General features: G+C 42.0%; 1 protein-coding gene across 2 annotated transcripts in view; it reads right to left on the bottom strand.

The window, feature by feature from the left end:
* The window catches only part of SORL1 (sortilin related receptor 1), a 60,908-nt gene that overhangs the window by 41,182 nt on the left and 5,185 nt on the right, over window positions 1–14,541 (bottom strand). For both annotated transcript variants that reach the window (XM_081333777.1, XM_081333776.1), the window contains exons 2-6: window positions 5,631–5,747; window positions 4,011–4,136; window positions 2,883–3,044; window positions 2,030–2,097; window positions 1,024–1,204 (exon numbers count right to left, since the gene is read on the bottom strand). In XM_081333777.1, coding sequence (XP_081189903.1) covers window positions 1,024–1,204; window positions 2,030–2,097; window positions 2,883–3,044; window positions 4,011–4,136; window positions 5,631–5,747 — 654 coding nt within the window. The remainder of the gene's footprint in view (window positions 1–1,023; window positions 1,205–2,029; window positions 2,098–2,882; window positions 3,045–4,010; window positions 4,137–5,630; window positions 5,748–14,541) is intronic.

Genomic DNA, 14,541 nt, shown 5'->3' with positions numbered 1-14,541 from the left:
AGAGAGAGCGCAAAAGAGAGATTTCCCCCCCCTAGAAACATCATCTGAATCGTGTCACCAATGAATGCAAAAACTGCTTTTCATCAGGTCCAACCATCTCATCCACATCCATCTGGTCCACCTGGCAGCAGATGCCTAAAATCTTGTCCAGAAGACAAAAAATGGCCCTCTCTTGTTTGAGGAACACTCTTCTAAAGGGAGATCAAGGTAAAAGGCTTTCAACTTGCAAAAAACCCAAAGAGGTTTGTCCAAAGCTTAGAAGTCTCTGAGAAAAGCAATGATCTAGCCATCCCACCTCAATCAATTGTACATTTGGACCAAAGTGCAAAAATCAACTTTTTTGTGTGGTACTTTGCAGGACTGCTGGCTTCACACAAAACACTTTTTAGATGTTCAATGGGATGCTTCTGGCATATCCTGCTCTGTGTAAAATTAATATCAACACCCAATTCTGCCTTTTCTTTCCCCTAGCCAAGCTGAGACGATTGAAAAAAAAAACCAAGGGTGGTCCCACTTTGTTATAATTTAGGACCAGGGAGATCAAAACATTTCTTTTAATGCTGTTTTTTTAAAAGAGTTTTGCTTCTTTGTAGTCTTGTGATTTTTGTTTTTAAGGGATGAATTTAACAGAGATGAACAGTTTCTAGCCAGCAAGAGGCCCAGCCAGGAATGGGTAACATGTTAACATTCCTGAAAAAATAAACCGAGATTTGCCCCTTAATGGCCTATGTTAAAATGCTTACAGTATTTATGTTATTCTCCTGGCCTCAAACCCGCACCGTGTTGCAGCCAGTCAGTTGCAAACTGTGCCAAACCTCATAAGAAGCATTCATCGATCTAAATTGAACTACGAACTGATTTTTGAATACAAATCAAGAGTCCCTGGAACACCTTTTTAAGGAAATGCTTGGGGTTTTTTCTATGACTTGGAGAATAAACTTTGCCAAGGGGTTTGATACAGTAAGGCTTCCCTGTTTGAAATGCATTTCCTGCAATTTGTGGGTGCAGCCCCCAAACTCTTACCCCAGATTTCGTTGCAAAGAGATATTTGTCCCTCAGCTGGAAGTCCTCAACCTCTTCCAGCAAAATCTCTTTATTTTCCCGTGTCTGGAAGAAATCCGTGCTGCGGAGGACTGTTGAGGACAAATTAGGTTCATGCCGCTCAATGTAAATTGTGTTTGGCTTATCGTACGGCTCCACGCCCCTTAGTGGCAGGGGGAAAAAAAGGGAGGAGGGAATTACTGCATGGGAAAAAAGCGATGGGATGATTTTTTTTCTTCATTTAGACCCGGAGTCTCCAAACTTGGTAACTTTACGACTTGTGGATTTCAGCTTCCAGAATTCCCCAGTCAACCGTGCTGGCTTAAAAGTCTTAAAGTTGCCAAGTTTGGAGACCCCTGATTTTAGACTCATTAAAACGTGACCTCCAAAGAGGGAAAGATTTTTGTGTTCACCAGAATTCTTCATTAAGGGATGGAGAAGAACTGTGCCACTTTTGCGCTTTCTCTCTCTCTCTCAACACAACACAACACACACACACCACAGCAGACGTTCCCAGATTAGTAGGTTAGTGTTTCTCAACCTCAGCAACTTTATGATGTTCGGACTTCAACTCCCAGAATTTCTCCACCAGTACACTGGGCAATGGAGAACGATGGCTAGGGAATTCTGGGAGTTGAAGTCCATACATTGTAAAGTTGCTGAGGTTGAGAAACACTCAATAATGCTGCCAGTACCCCAGTATGCCACCTCCCAATGCTCCTAGGACAAAGCTTTCCAATCGGGAGACCAGAGACACCTTGTAGTCCATGTGGACACCACAAGTGGAGGGAGAGAGGAAGGGAAGGGGCTGCAAATAAACAAAACATCCCTTTTTTGTAATATTGGCCAAATTTTGGGAGGTCACCAAATCTCATAAAGACCGAGAAATTCTCGTTTGAAATCGCCCCCCCCCCCAATTGGACGGAAGTGAAATTATGCAGGGGGATAAAGACTCCCCGAAGTCTCAGGAATAAATGACAGAACTTACCAAGCAAATGACTTCACATGTTCATGAATCATAATCCAGGTTTGCCCAAAATCATCCGATTTCCATAGCTGAAAAAAATTAGAAGATCTACTGAGATTCAAGTTAGGAGGGCAAAGTAAATTCAAAGAGCAAAATAATAATCCATCAAGGTGGATTCTTGGCTGTGAACCAGAGGAAAGGAATGAGGAAAGGAATGAGGAAAGGAATGAGGAAAGGGGAAGGGAAAATAGAAGGAAAGGGAAGGGAAAGAGGAGGAAAGGGAGGGTAGGGAAGGAAAATAAAGGAAAGGAAAAGAAAAAGAAAGAAGTGCTGAACCTATTTTCAATGGAAAGGGAAGGAGGGGAAGGAAAGGGAAGGGACAGAACAAAATGTTCTGTCTAATAAGACCCAGAAAGACAGAAATACTGCATTATATTCATCCCCAGGCAGGATTTGTCTGTAGCTAAGCAAAAAAAAAAAGACACTGGTGCATCGGAGCAGAAAGAAACCATAAAAATACTGGTGGGTGACCACAGAAGACAAACAGCATCGTTCTTGGCAGAATCAAAGAAAGCCGGTACATTTCCTGGCATCCGTTTCCCCATCCCGGTGCTGCCTCCTTCCAAGCACCAGCAAACAATGTCAAGCAGAGCTAAAGAAGGACAAAAGCAGGATTCTTGTCTGAAAAGAGGTTGGGGGGGGGGAGAGACGGGGAAGGCTGGGGGTTGGCAACTTTTCCTCCATCCAGTCCTGTTTGCAGGAAGGGAAAACCCTGGGAGATCTAGGAAATTTATTCCTTATGCCCTTCCAAGGCAGAACATCTCATTGGCTGCCAAGGAAAGATTTACGGAAAGCCACGCGTTCTCTTATTCACCTGTTTGTTGGGATGGGATCGGTCGTATCCCAGGACAAGATTGGGAAGCTGGCTGTGCAGGAGGAGGTCTGCGGCTTTAAATGGAATTGGGAAGCCTTGAATGGTGGTGCAAAAATCCATGGTGAGCCAGAGGTACTGGGAGAACGCATCGACAAAGATATACTGTGGAAGGGAGGGGAAGAAAGGGAAGGAAGGAAGGAAGGAGAAAGAGGTTAAAAGAACAGGTCAAGAGGCAGCTATGAAATTGTGACTGACACAATAGACTTAACTATGGTTTTATGAACAAACTCAATTAGCTGGATAATACACAAAATCCCAAAAGATGAAGAGGGCACCTATCACCTCTTTCAAAATTAATTTAATTTAGTTTATTAAATAGTTAGTTATGCTGCCAAATTGCCAACAACAAAGGTTCTAAAAAGTTCAGGTCTGATTATCCATACAGTTATGGCACCAGGCTAGAAAGTAGGAGTTGGTGAGTTCTAGTCCCACTTTAGGCACGAATGTTGTCTGGGTGACTTTGGGTCAATCACCAGGAGACAGGGAGTTCTAGTTCCATTTTAGGCATGAAAGTTGTCTGGGTGGTTTTGGGGCAATCACCAGGAGACGGTGAGTTCTAGTTCCGCTTTAGGCATGAAAGTTTCCTGGGTGACTTTGTGGCAATCACCAGGAGATGGTGAGTTCTAGTTCCACAGAAACAGCCCTGAGAGGTGAGGGGACTCAGAGAGAGTGACTGTCCCAAAGTCACCTGGCTGGCTTTCATGCCATAAGATGGTACTAGAACTCACCATTACCTGGTTTCTAGCCTGGTGCCTTAAGCCGCTAGATCAAATTGGCTTTCTGAGTGTTTCCACTGGTTGCAGCACCCCAAGTTCTCTGATTGCTTCCAAACCGGCTTCCAACAAGCAGTCAATGGGAGAAGCCAGATTCCCTTAACGACCACGTGAATCGCTTAGCAACCGCATCAGTTCACTTAGCAACAGTGACAAAAAAAGATTGTAATATCGGATGTCAGCTACTTAACTGCCCTGCTTAGCAACGGAAACTCTAGTCACAACTGTGTCCGTTAAGTCAAGGATTACCTGTGTAATTTCTCCATTCAACAGTCAAGCTATTTATTTTACTTACCCTTTTGTTGTCGGCTGGACTGTGGTAGAACTGAGCAATCACAGCTTGGCTAGAGTTTCCTGGGCCAAAACCAAATTTTTCGGATATCTTTTTAAATGTTTTCCCGTAATCATAGGATATATAAACCTAGCAAAAGAAGGTGAAAAAAAAACCATGAGAAATGAGTGTGGGAAATGAAAATATAGCCCACTCCTCAATTGACACGATGGGGCTGGAGCAGATTTGAGATAGGCCCACAGTAGTGATTTAAAACTTTGGCTTGAACTCCACACTATTTCACAAGACAAACTTACTATTTGTAATCTGCTGAGCTTTGTGCAATATGAAATTGCAAAGTAGATAGTTTTATATATTTGGAACATGAGTATTGTAACTGTGGGAAAAGAGGAACTAAAAGTAGCAGATGGATAGAGGTTTCAGACGTGCATGGGTGTATGTGGAAACTGCTGGTCAGCACGAAAGAACAAGGAACAGATTTTGCAAGATAAAATGGTAGCTCAAGTCTAGCTCGGGGCCATTGGCCTACAGCTGTCCTATTGGAGTTTGCTATACCATATGGTCCTCATTGCAATGGGTTGTTAATGTAAGTGATGTTATGTTATTATGCTATGTTCCAAATTATTAGCAAAATAAACCTCTGAATCTTAAGGTAAGAATTATTGTTTTGTGTTGCTGTCTTTTGTCTTTTCCATTGGTTTTTTTTCCACGAGAAGGGGATTGTGCATTTCACAGACCATCGAAACACTTTTTGGCTCAGAAAGAAAACAAACTTGCTGAACTTCTAGTTTTATAGGACAGGAGCTGTTTTCCTACCGCATAAAGTTTGCAAAATGTGGGGCGACTACTCCTTGCCTTCCGAAGAAGGTGTACAAGGAATTCCAAATTATTATTCTGGAAACAATTCAAGTTGCTTCCTGGATGGGGACAGGGATGCGCAGAGAGGGAAGTGCGGAGATCCACATTCACACTCTGCCTCTTGTTCCTGGTGAGATCCTTGAGAAAAAGTAACAACACTGTACACAACCCTCCTTCTATCGCACTTGGTAGAATTCCATCAGCCCTCCAAATAGGGGGGAAGGACTTGGAAGCTTTAATTCAATTAAGGTTGAGCTATTTAAATGTTAATCTGATCTGATTATTAGCTTTAATGCTTTAACTATTAATTTAATTAGCTTGGTGGTTTAATTATTTTACCATTAAATTGGTAATTGGTTTTATAGATTAAAAATATTAATATGTTATCTTTACATGTTAATTGCCTTTCCCTGCTCCAAAAATCACATGCCATCTATTCAGCCAGCCAACCAAAAATCACCTTTTGTTAAATTTGGCTTTCCTAGATGCTGCTGCTCCATTAGCCCCACCTACATGTTCACGAGTGGTAAGTGCTGTGATTCAAGTACCATCAGAATCCAAGGTTTAAAAAAATGCTTTATAGTTGCAGAGTTCTTTAGGGAGGAGAGGAGAGGAGGAGGAGAAGAAGGAGGAGGGATTAAAACAGCACACTCTGTTGATGCTCAGAAAAGATTAAGGTGTCTTCTTTGGGAATGTTTTCCAACCTAAATGCGAACAATATCTGATTAACAATAAATAGCCAAACATAAAACACAAAATACTTACATCACTAAATTTGGGACCTGGCAATGCCAAGCTATCCCGGGCCAAAGCTACAATCACATCGCTTTTCTCCCCAGCCCAGTGAACCACCATTTGATTGTGTGAATCGTTCAAGCTAACCTGGAAAGAGAAAATGTGGTTAAAACAAAAGCAACAAACAATGAAAGAGATAAAAGGTGAAGGAAACCTCTCCAGACTAAGCTTCCTAGCTGATTTCGGCCCTTGAGGAAATGAGAAAGGGAGAGGCTGTTTGGTTACCTTATATACTGTCATTTGAAAGAGGAGAAAGCAGAGCTCCGGAGCAGGGCAGTGTTAATAATAATAATAGAGTTGGAAGGGACCTTGGAGGTCTTCTAGTCCAACCCCCTGCTCAGGCAGGAAACCCTATACCATTTCAGACAAATGGCCGTCCAGTCTCTTCTTCAAAATTTCCAGTGTTGGAGCATTCACAGCTTCTGGAGGCAGGCCGTTCCACTGGTTAATTGTTCTAACCATCAGGAAATATCTCCTTAGTTCTAGGTTGCTTCCAGTTTCCATCTGTTGCTTCTTGTCCTGCCTTCAGGTGCTTTGGAGAATAGCCTGACTGCCTCTTCCTTGTGGCAACCCCTGGGATATTGGAAGACTTGCTATCATGTCCCCCCACCCTTGTCCTTCTCTTCATTAGGCTTCATTAGGCTAGACAGACTCAATTCTGTTCTCTGTGTGTTTTAGCCTCCCGTTTCCTGAACATCTTTGTTGCGCTTCTCTGCGCTCTTTCTAGAGTCTCAACATCTTTTTTAGGTTCACTGAATTAGGTTCACTGAATTCTACCAGGCTTCTGTGGAAATTTCCATCAGCGTCTCTCTTTGCCATCATCCAGGCATGAAGAACGAAACACAACTATTTCCTCAGAAGAGGATAACTATACAGAGTTGTTTTTTTCTCAAGGACAGTGAGTCATCTCTAAGCTCAGGGCTGATGTACTTTATTATTACCATGGAGAGACTGGCATTCCACCAGCGGTGCAGGTAGTCCTCCACTTACGACAGCTCATTTAGTGACCGTTCAAAGTTACAACGGCATGAAAAGAGTGACTTAGGACTTCATCCAAGAAGCTTCATTGGTTGTGTGACTTCCTCTGTTCAACCGAGGAAGCTTCTTGGATGAGAAGTGAAACGTCTTCCAAGAGAACACAAGGAAAGTCCAGTTGCGCTTTTGAAAAAGCAGCTTTGGGACAACTATGACCTGGATGATTGAGAATCTCCAGAGACATTCCCACCAGTTTGTAAAGTTGGTTGGCTTCAGTGGTGGAAAGATGGCTTGGAGAACATGGAAGCACAAAGAAAATGTATTAATTTATGTGTTTATTAAATTGATATGCAGCCCAACCAGCTGTCCCAAGCATCAAGACCTGTCTGCAACTTCTTATACAGGAGTGTACGCAGCAGGCTGTGTGTGAATGTGTGTGCACACGTGCTAAAAATAAAAAATGCAGCTTCTTCTAAGTTAGACGTACATTTCCCATGATCAGACGGCTGCTCAGATTTTCTACTTTAGAGTGTTGTAGACAAATGCTACCCACGTAATTTCCATCTTTATCTCTTCACCTATTTTTGAGTTCAAACCCAGGGGGAGACCAGCCGTCCAGATTCTTCCCACTTGACACAGGATGTGGCTGAAGAATGAATGCATTTCAAACCCTGTGATGCAAGCATTATAAATAATAATCAAAGCAAGGCAGCTGTACCCTTGATCACAACTGTGAGAACAAGGCTCTGGGTCTCTGTCTGTCTGAAGGCAAGCAACACCTGGAGCTTCTTTTGATCTGCTGCTTTCATCCCAGCAGACATTGGCAACCGAGGGGTCAACAAGGATGAAAGTTTGGCTTTCAAGGGAAGAACTAGCTTTTCGGACAAACTGAAAATGTCAGGATTTAAGACAGTGTCATCCGAGGGGATTTGAAAACAGGACTTGAAAGCATTCCAAGAATTGGCAGGGCCATCATCATCAACAGCAACAACCCCTCATCCCTAAGTTTGTGTTCCTATCCTGCCCAGAAAGCCATATCACCTCAACGTTTCCAAAGAGATGTGCGAGGGGAGGGGGGAGGGATGCAGAAAATGTGCTTTCCAGTTTGCTGCAAGGAAATAGTGCAGAGTAATGATTCAAAATAAAATAACATAAACAGAAGAGATAAGTCTTGCTGAAAAGATATGAATCAAACTCCTATCTGCCAGTGCCATGATTTTGGGTGCACTAAAATAATATTTGGGAACAGCATTACTCCCCGATTAGGAAACTGGCAAGGGGCAACTCTCATTGTTGCCTTTTATTTCTGTATTAATCCCAAAGGTGAAGGTAAAACTGACATTTCCTGTGTGTATTTGTTTAATCTTTTGGAAGCTGGCAGGATGGAAAGCAAAACAGTAGACTTTAGCACGATCTTTATTTACACATAGGCCTCTGGACATGACAGAAGTTCTTCAGGAAACTACAGCTTAGTTCTTTCTTTGGAGATCTCGTTTCTCCAGAATGAGAACCAAGGTTAGCAAGAGCATTCTAGATCTAGAAGAAATTGTAGGGAGCAACCTCATCCGTTTGCTTTCTGGTAATCAAATGTTCTGTGGTAAGAAATCTCCAACCTAGCTGTCATTTGAGGAAAAGGCTAGCTTCTTTCCGAGTTCTCAAAATCCTGCTTCAAACAGATTGTCTACTGTACAAGGAATGGCTCTAAATCTTCAGAATAACAGAATAACAAGTCTTGGAAGGGACCTTGGAGATCTTCTAGTCCAACCCCCTCCTCAACTAGAAGACCCTACACCATTCCAGCCACAAGGCTGTCCAGTCTCTTCTTAAAAACTTCCAGTGTTGGAGCATTCACCACTTCTGGAGGCAGGTTGTTCCACTGTTTAATTGCTCTCACTGCTAGGAAATTCCTCCTTAGTTCTAGGTTGCTTCTCTCCTTGATTAGTTTCCATCCGTTGCTTCTTGTCCTGCCTTCAGGCACTTTGGAGAATAAGTTGACCCCCTCCTCTTTGTGGCAGCCCCTCAAATACTGGAACATTGCTATTATGGTCTGTCTTTACACTTTTAGCAAGTTTAAATCCGGAACAGACAACACAGAAAAATTGGGAAGATTCTGTAGGTATGCTGCTAACTTGTGGAGTTTTATTATATGATGGATTTTTTTACATTTTGTATGCCGCCTAGAGTTACCTTTATGTGAGCATGGCAGCTATATAAATTTGTTTAATAAATAAACTAAATACATGCAGTGTTTCTCAGCCTTAGCAACATAAGATGAACATAAGCAACATAAGAATTCCCCAGCCAGCACTGTGTTAAGTTATTATTTCTTAGTTTGGCATTTTTATCTTCGCTTTTCTCTGACTTTAGTTTAAAAAGCAGAACGAAAATTTCCAGTGCTGTTCATGTTAAAAATAATACATTATAACAATATCACCCCCATAAGAGAAAAAAACAAGCAAACAAATAAATAAAGAGAAAAAAGCAAAGAAAACAAACACAGCTAAAGCAGAAAAGACAGAGGAATACTGTATAAACACAGCTAAATCAACAGAGTAGCAAAATCAACATTTTTAGAAAAGCCTGCATAAATTAATCTATACTTAAAAGGTAATTATATTTGCTTTAGGCGATTTTGTTTTAAAAGAAGCATTTATACTGCACAATTTAGGCAACATTTTCAAAGCAGATGGCAAATCCTTATTATAACTATCAAGGAGAAAGGCTCATCAGAACAATTGCAAAGAAACACTGGAGCAAAACCAGAATATTGGATCATAATATGAGGCTCCTGCACACACACACTAACAAATATGTGCATTGTTCAATGGGAAGTGAATTCACAATCTGCTCATTGCTGTAAACAGTGTCTCCCAACCTTAGCAACTTTTAAGAGGTGTAGACTTCACTCCCAGAATTCCTCAGCCAACATGGCTGGCTGGGGAATTCTGGGAGTTGAAGTCCACACCTCTTAAATTTGCCAAGGTTGAGAGACACTGCTATAGAAAAAGGGGAGGTAAATTACCTCAGAACAGGGAATCAAAACCTGAAATTCCAGGAAAAGCTACAGTTTTCTGTCCTGACCTTCAACTGTGCAGCTTTCTGCAACACTACAATTAAATCACAAAGGAAATTTTTCACAAGGAATATGGACAAAACCTGGTCCCTTTTCAGGAAAGGAGGGAAGAAGGGAAGAGGGGAAGGAAGTAGCTGAACTTCCATTTCCACCCAAGTAGGTTCCAGTTTGGGTGAAATGCAGCATCTCTTCTCCAGATGCAACTTTGCCCCCTGGCAAACCACGCATGCACACAAACAGATGCACAGATACCCACCCTCTGTGTGACGTCGAACGGAAAACTGTTTAAAGATTTGGAGCCCCTCCAGTTTGGGGAGCAAATCAATGCTTTGTTCAACATCAGTTACCCTATTTTTCCTTCTATTTCTTTGGAAAAACAGGAAATTTGCTGGAGAGAGAGAGAGAGAGAGAGAGAGAGAGAGGGAGAGAGGGAGAGAGAGAGAGAGAGAGAGAGAGAGAGAGAGAGAGAGAGAGAGAGAGAGAGAGAGAGAGAGAGAGATGAAAACACCAGGATGGCTTGTATAAATGAAATTCTTAGCTACACAAATGTTAACTAATTTAGAGAAAATCATCACTGACGAAGATGTTCCAAATATTGGTGGGAAATTAAACTTAAATAAGAGATTGAAAAAACAGGATATTGATTTAACAGGGAGACTTTAATTGCAAATACAACTGAAATATAAACTGTTTAGAAAAGAGGTTATAAACTATTATTGTGGTTTGTATAACCCTAGAAAAATAGAAAAATAGGGACCACTATGGTGGGAAGGTAACAGCGTTCCGTGCGCCTTTGGCGTCTAGTCATGCCAGCCACATGACCACGGAGACGTCCTCGGACAAACGCTGGCTCTTCGGCTATGAAACGGAGATGAGCACCGGCCCCTAGAGTCGGAAACGACTAGCACGCATGTGCGGGGGAACCTTTACCTTTTTTTACCTTTTAGAAAAATATGATGAGGACGTGTCTATTTAATTTTGTATGTATTAATAGTAGTAAGAACTGTATTTGCATAGTGTTGGGAAAATGAAAAGAATGTGGGAAGAAAGGAGGGTCAGTAAGAGAAAGAAAACATTGGATTGTGTAGTATTGAAGAATGTTAAGTTGTAATCTTGAGTAACAAATGGACCCGGTCATCACACTGTTTACTAAGCACTTATTGTTTGTAACAATCAATTACTACTACTACTACTACTACTACTACTACTACTACTACTACTACTATTATTATTATTATTATTATTATTATTATTATTATTATTATTATTATTATTATTATTAAAAACAGTAATAATAATTATAATCATAATAGAATATTCCAAAGGAGAAACTGGAATGAAAAGTTGTCCAATCCGGTCCTTTCCCATGTTGCCACATTAGACTCTTCTCTTCCAGCCCCCGGTACCCCGTGTCCCGTGACCTGCATGCACATACATCCCCACACATGAGGCCGACACAGACAATGTTCGGAGAGCCTTTTCATAAGACAGCAAGGCCACTTTCAGCTTCTTATCAAAACGGCTCCCAACGGCTCCGTTCTGCCTGAGGGACTTCTAAATATGAAGCCAAGGGCTCATGAACGGCCTGTTTGTGACTCAGAGGCTGAGGTTGGGCCCAAGAGACCTGGAGCCGTTCCTCGGGAGCCGCCCTTCAGAAGTAAACAGCACAGGGAGCAGGTGTGCAGCTTCAGGTGACGTCAGCCCAGCACGAAATGCAACAGAAACGTTCAGCCACGCTTCAACTCCCCCCAAAAAAGAGGGCAGGTCCTGTTAAGGAATTAGCTGCTTTATGAAGGACAAATATCATTTTGGGGATTAGTGGCAGGCAGAGACAGATTAAAAAAACCAGTGAAGGAGATATTCCTAAGAGTAGAAAGTGATACCCCTCCCCCACTTCATCCAGCTCTGCTCTGCCTGTTTTTATTTCTGATGAGCCTGCAAGATCTGGTCTCCCTATGTATTGAAGCCACCCAAGGAATATTGTCCAAGCTCCTTAAGAAATCTCTTCAACTGAGGAATATCTACAAGCATATTGTGAGGAATGTAAGAAAAATTGCTAGGGCTTTCATTAAAATACTATGTGGGGTTCTTGGTGCTAGAGCTGATGATGTTACCTAGTTTGGTAATGAAATGACTGCTAGAAAGCTAGCAAGCTGAGCTCACCAAGGACCTGACAGTCCTCCTCCTCCTCCTCCTCTACCACCACCACCACCTCATTCTCTTCTAGCACTGATGATGTTAATAATAATAATAATAATAATAATAATAATAATAATAATAATAATAATAATAATAATAATAATAATAATAATAATAATAAAGTTGGAAGGGACCTTGGAGGTCATCTAGTCCAACCCCCTGCCTCAGGCAAGAAACCTTATACCATTTCAGGCAAATGGCTGGCCAGTGTCTTCTTAAAAACCTCCAGTGTTGGAGCATTCACCACCTCTGGAGGCAGGTTGTTCCACTGGTTAATTGTTCTAACTGTCAGGAAGTTTCTCCTTAGTTCTAGGTTGCTTCTCTCCTTGACTAGTTTCCATCCGTTGCTTCTTGTCCTGCCTTCTGGCGCTTTGGAGAATAGCTTGACTCCCTCTTCTTTGTGGTAGCCCCTGAGATATTGGAAGACTGCTATCATGTCACCCCTCACCCATCTCTTCGTTAAACTAGACATACCCAATTCCAGCAACCGTTCCCTATATGTTTTAGCCTCCAGCCTAGTTTGGTAATGAAATGTCTGCTAGAAAACAAGCAAGCTCAGAGAGCACCAAGGACCTGACAGTCCTCCCCCTCCCCCTCCTCTTAAGCTACTCTTCTTTGCCACAGTTGTTAAGTGAATCACTGCAGTTGTTAAGTATCACACAGTCATTAAGCAAATCTACCTTCTCCCATTGACTTTGCTTCTCGGAAGCCAGCTGGGAAGGTCACAAATATCAATCAAATGCCAGTTGCCAAGCAACCGAATTTTCAGCACACCACCATGGAGATGCTGCAACGGTCATAAATGTGAGGACTGCTCAACTGGAATACTTTTATCAGGGCTATCGTAACTTTGAATGGCCACTACACCAATGGCTGTACGTCGAGAGCTACCTGAACTCTGCACCTTCACAGCCACAGGCAGAATTTTTAGATCACAAGAAGCCATCGTTTGTTTAATGATGGTTTACTGAATAAGCAGCCCTTGATTGTGTTCATGCAATAAGCTAAGTAGACTCAAAAGAACTCGCAAGGACAAATGGGTTTTCTGCCTATTTAACGAAGCAAAGTTTTGCCAACATCATCCTTCAACCTGTTAGATAGAACAGGAAGAGAGGTTTGATTGGACATTGACCCGGAGAGTGACAGAAATAAAATACTTAATTATTTAAGTCTTTACTGTACAGATTTAAAAAGAGAGAGCAAGAGAGCAAAATAACAGAGCTTGTGCTTCCTCTTTTGGTTAGAGGAGATCTGGCAGATTTAATTGTGTCTCTCCCACATCTAACTCATTCCCTGGGGCAAAATATTCCCTTCCAAGGTTGAGTTTCTTCATCTGTATAATCAGCATAATAATAAATCACCATCACGGACTGGAGCAATAAGGGATAAAGAAATCGGAATTACAGAAGCTAATTCTGCATGAGAATGAACTGCGCAACAGCTGGAGGGAAGATAATATTTCACATCCTAAACTATGCAACAGATTAACATGTAATCCTTTTCTTTGAAATCAAACCATTTCTGAGATGTCACAGGAAACACCCAGCGGGCGGCAGGAAACGGGAAAAACAAGGAACTATGATTAGAATTAAGGACCACAGGTGACCAGCAATCCATTTTCATTACACTCAGGAAATTATGCTCACAAATCAACAAATGGTCTCTTGGGGCTACATTCAGTTTAAGCAAAATATACAGAAAACTTGTGCCAAGCAGGTGCCATCCAGATGGGTGGGACTGCAACTCATAAAATGGTCCAGCTGGTGCTGCCTCCATTCCTGCTAGGAACTCTGAAATTTCAACCCCATCATGACTGGAAGATAAGAAGTTGGGAAAAGCTACGTGTTTCTCAATTTCAGCAACTTTAAGAGTGGACTTCAAACCTAATTCTAAGGGAATCCAGTGACCACTCAAAGACTTGGAAGACCAACAGGAGCTTCACCCTCTAGTCAAGCCAATGACCAGGTTGAATGACCACTTTGCCTTCAGTGAATGTGTCAGGCAGATCAGAAAGAAAACACAATGAAATACACTTATTCTACTATATCCTAAGGCAGGGGTCTTCAAACCTAGCCCTTTTATGACTTGTGGACTTGCAACTCCCAGCATGCTGGCTGAGGAATTCTGGGAGTTGAAGTCTACAAGTCATAAAAGGGCCAAGTTTGAAGACCCCTGTCCTACGGTTACATTAACAGAATCTTGCAAGTCCAAAGGGACATTTCTCCTGCAAACTCTTTTATAACAATGTTAGAGAGGTTCCTTCCTAAGTCTCTTTCTCTGCCTGTTTTGCAGCTGCGGGCTATGCCCTCTCTTATCTAATTGTTCCTTAAGTAGCAACTTCTCACCATCCTACCTCTCCCAAGGTCATTTGAACACACCTGTTACATCCTGCTTGTAGAAGTTGGGTTTTGTTGGGAATATGGAGGAGGTGGATGATGTTTTGGATTCTGCTTTGGACGTGCTTTCCATCTAGTTCATCTTTCGTGCCAGGGATGTGTGGTGCAACAATGTGGCTGAAACTAACAATGAAGCAATGGGAATAAATCACAAACACTTGGTACGCTCATCCTTGATTTTGCCCAATACTGGCCACCTGCCATGCAGCTTTACCACACCCAACAGGCTCTACTATCT

This window comes from Vipera berus (assembly GCF_964194415.1).
Source record: "Vipera berus genome assembly, chromosome: 8".
Classification (NCBI taxonomy): domain Eukaryota; kingdom Metazoa; phylum Chordata; class Lepidosauria; order Squamata; family Viperidae; genus Vipera; species Vipera berus.
Note: the sequence above shows the minus strand (reverse complement) of the source record. Positions and strands in the feature narration are given on the sequence as shown.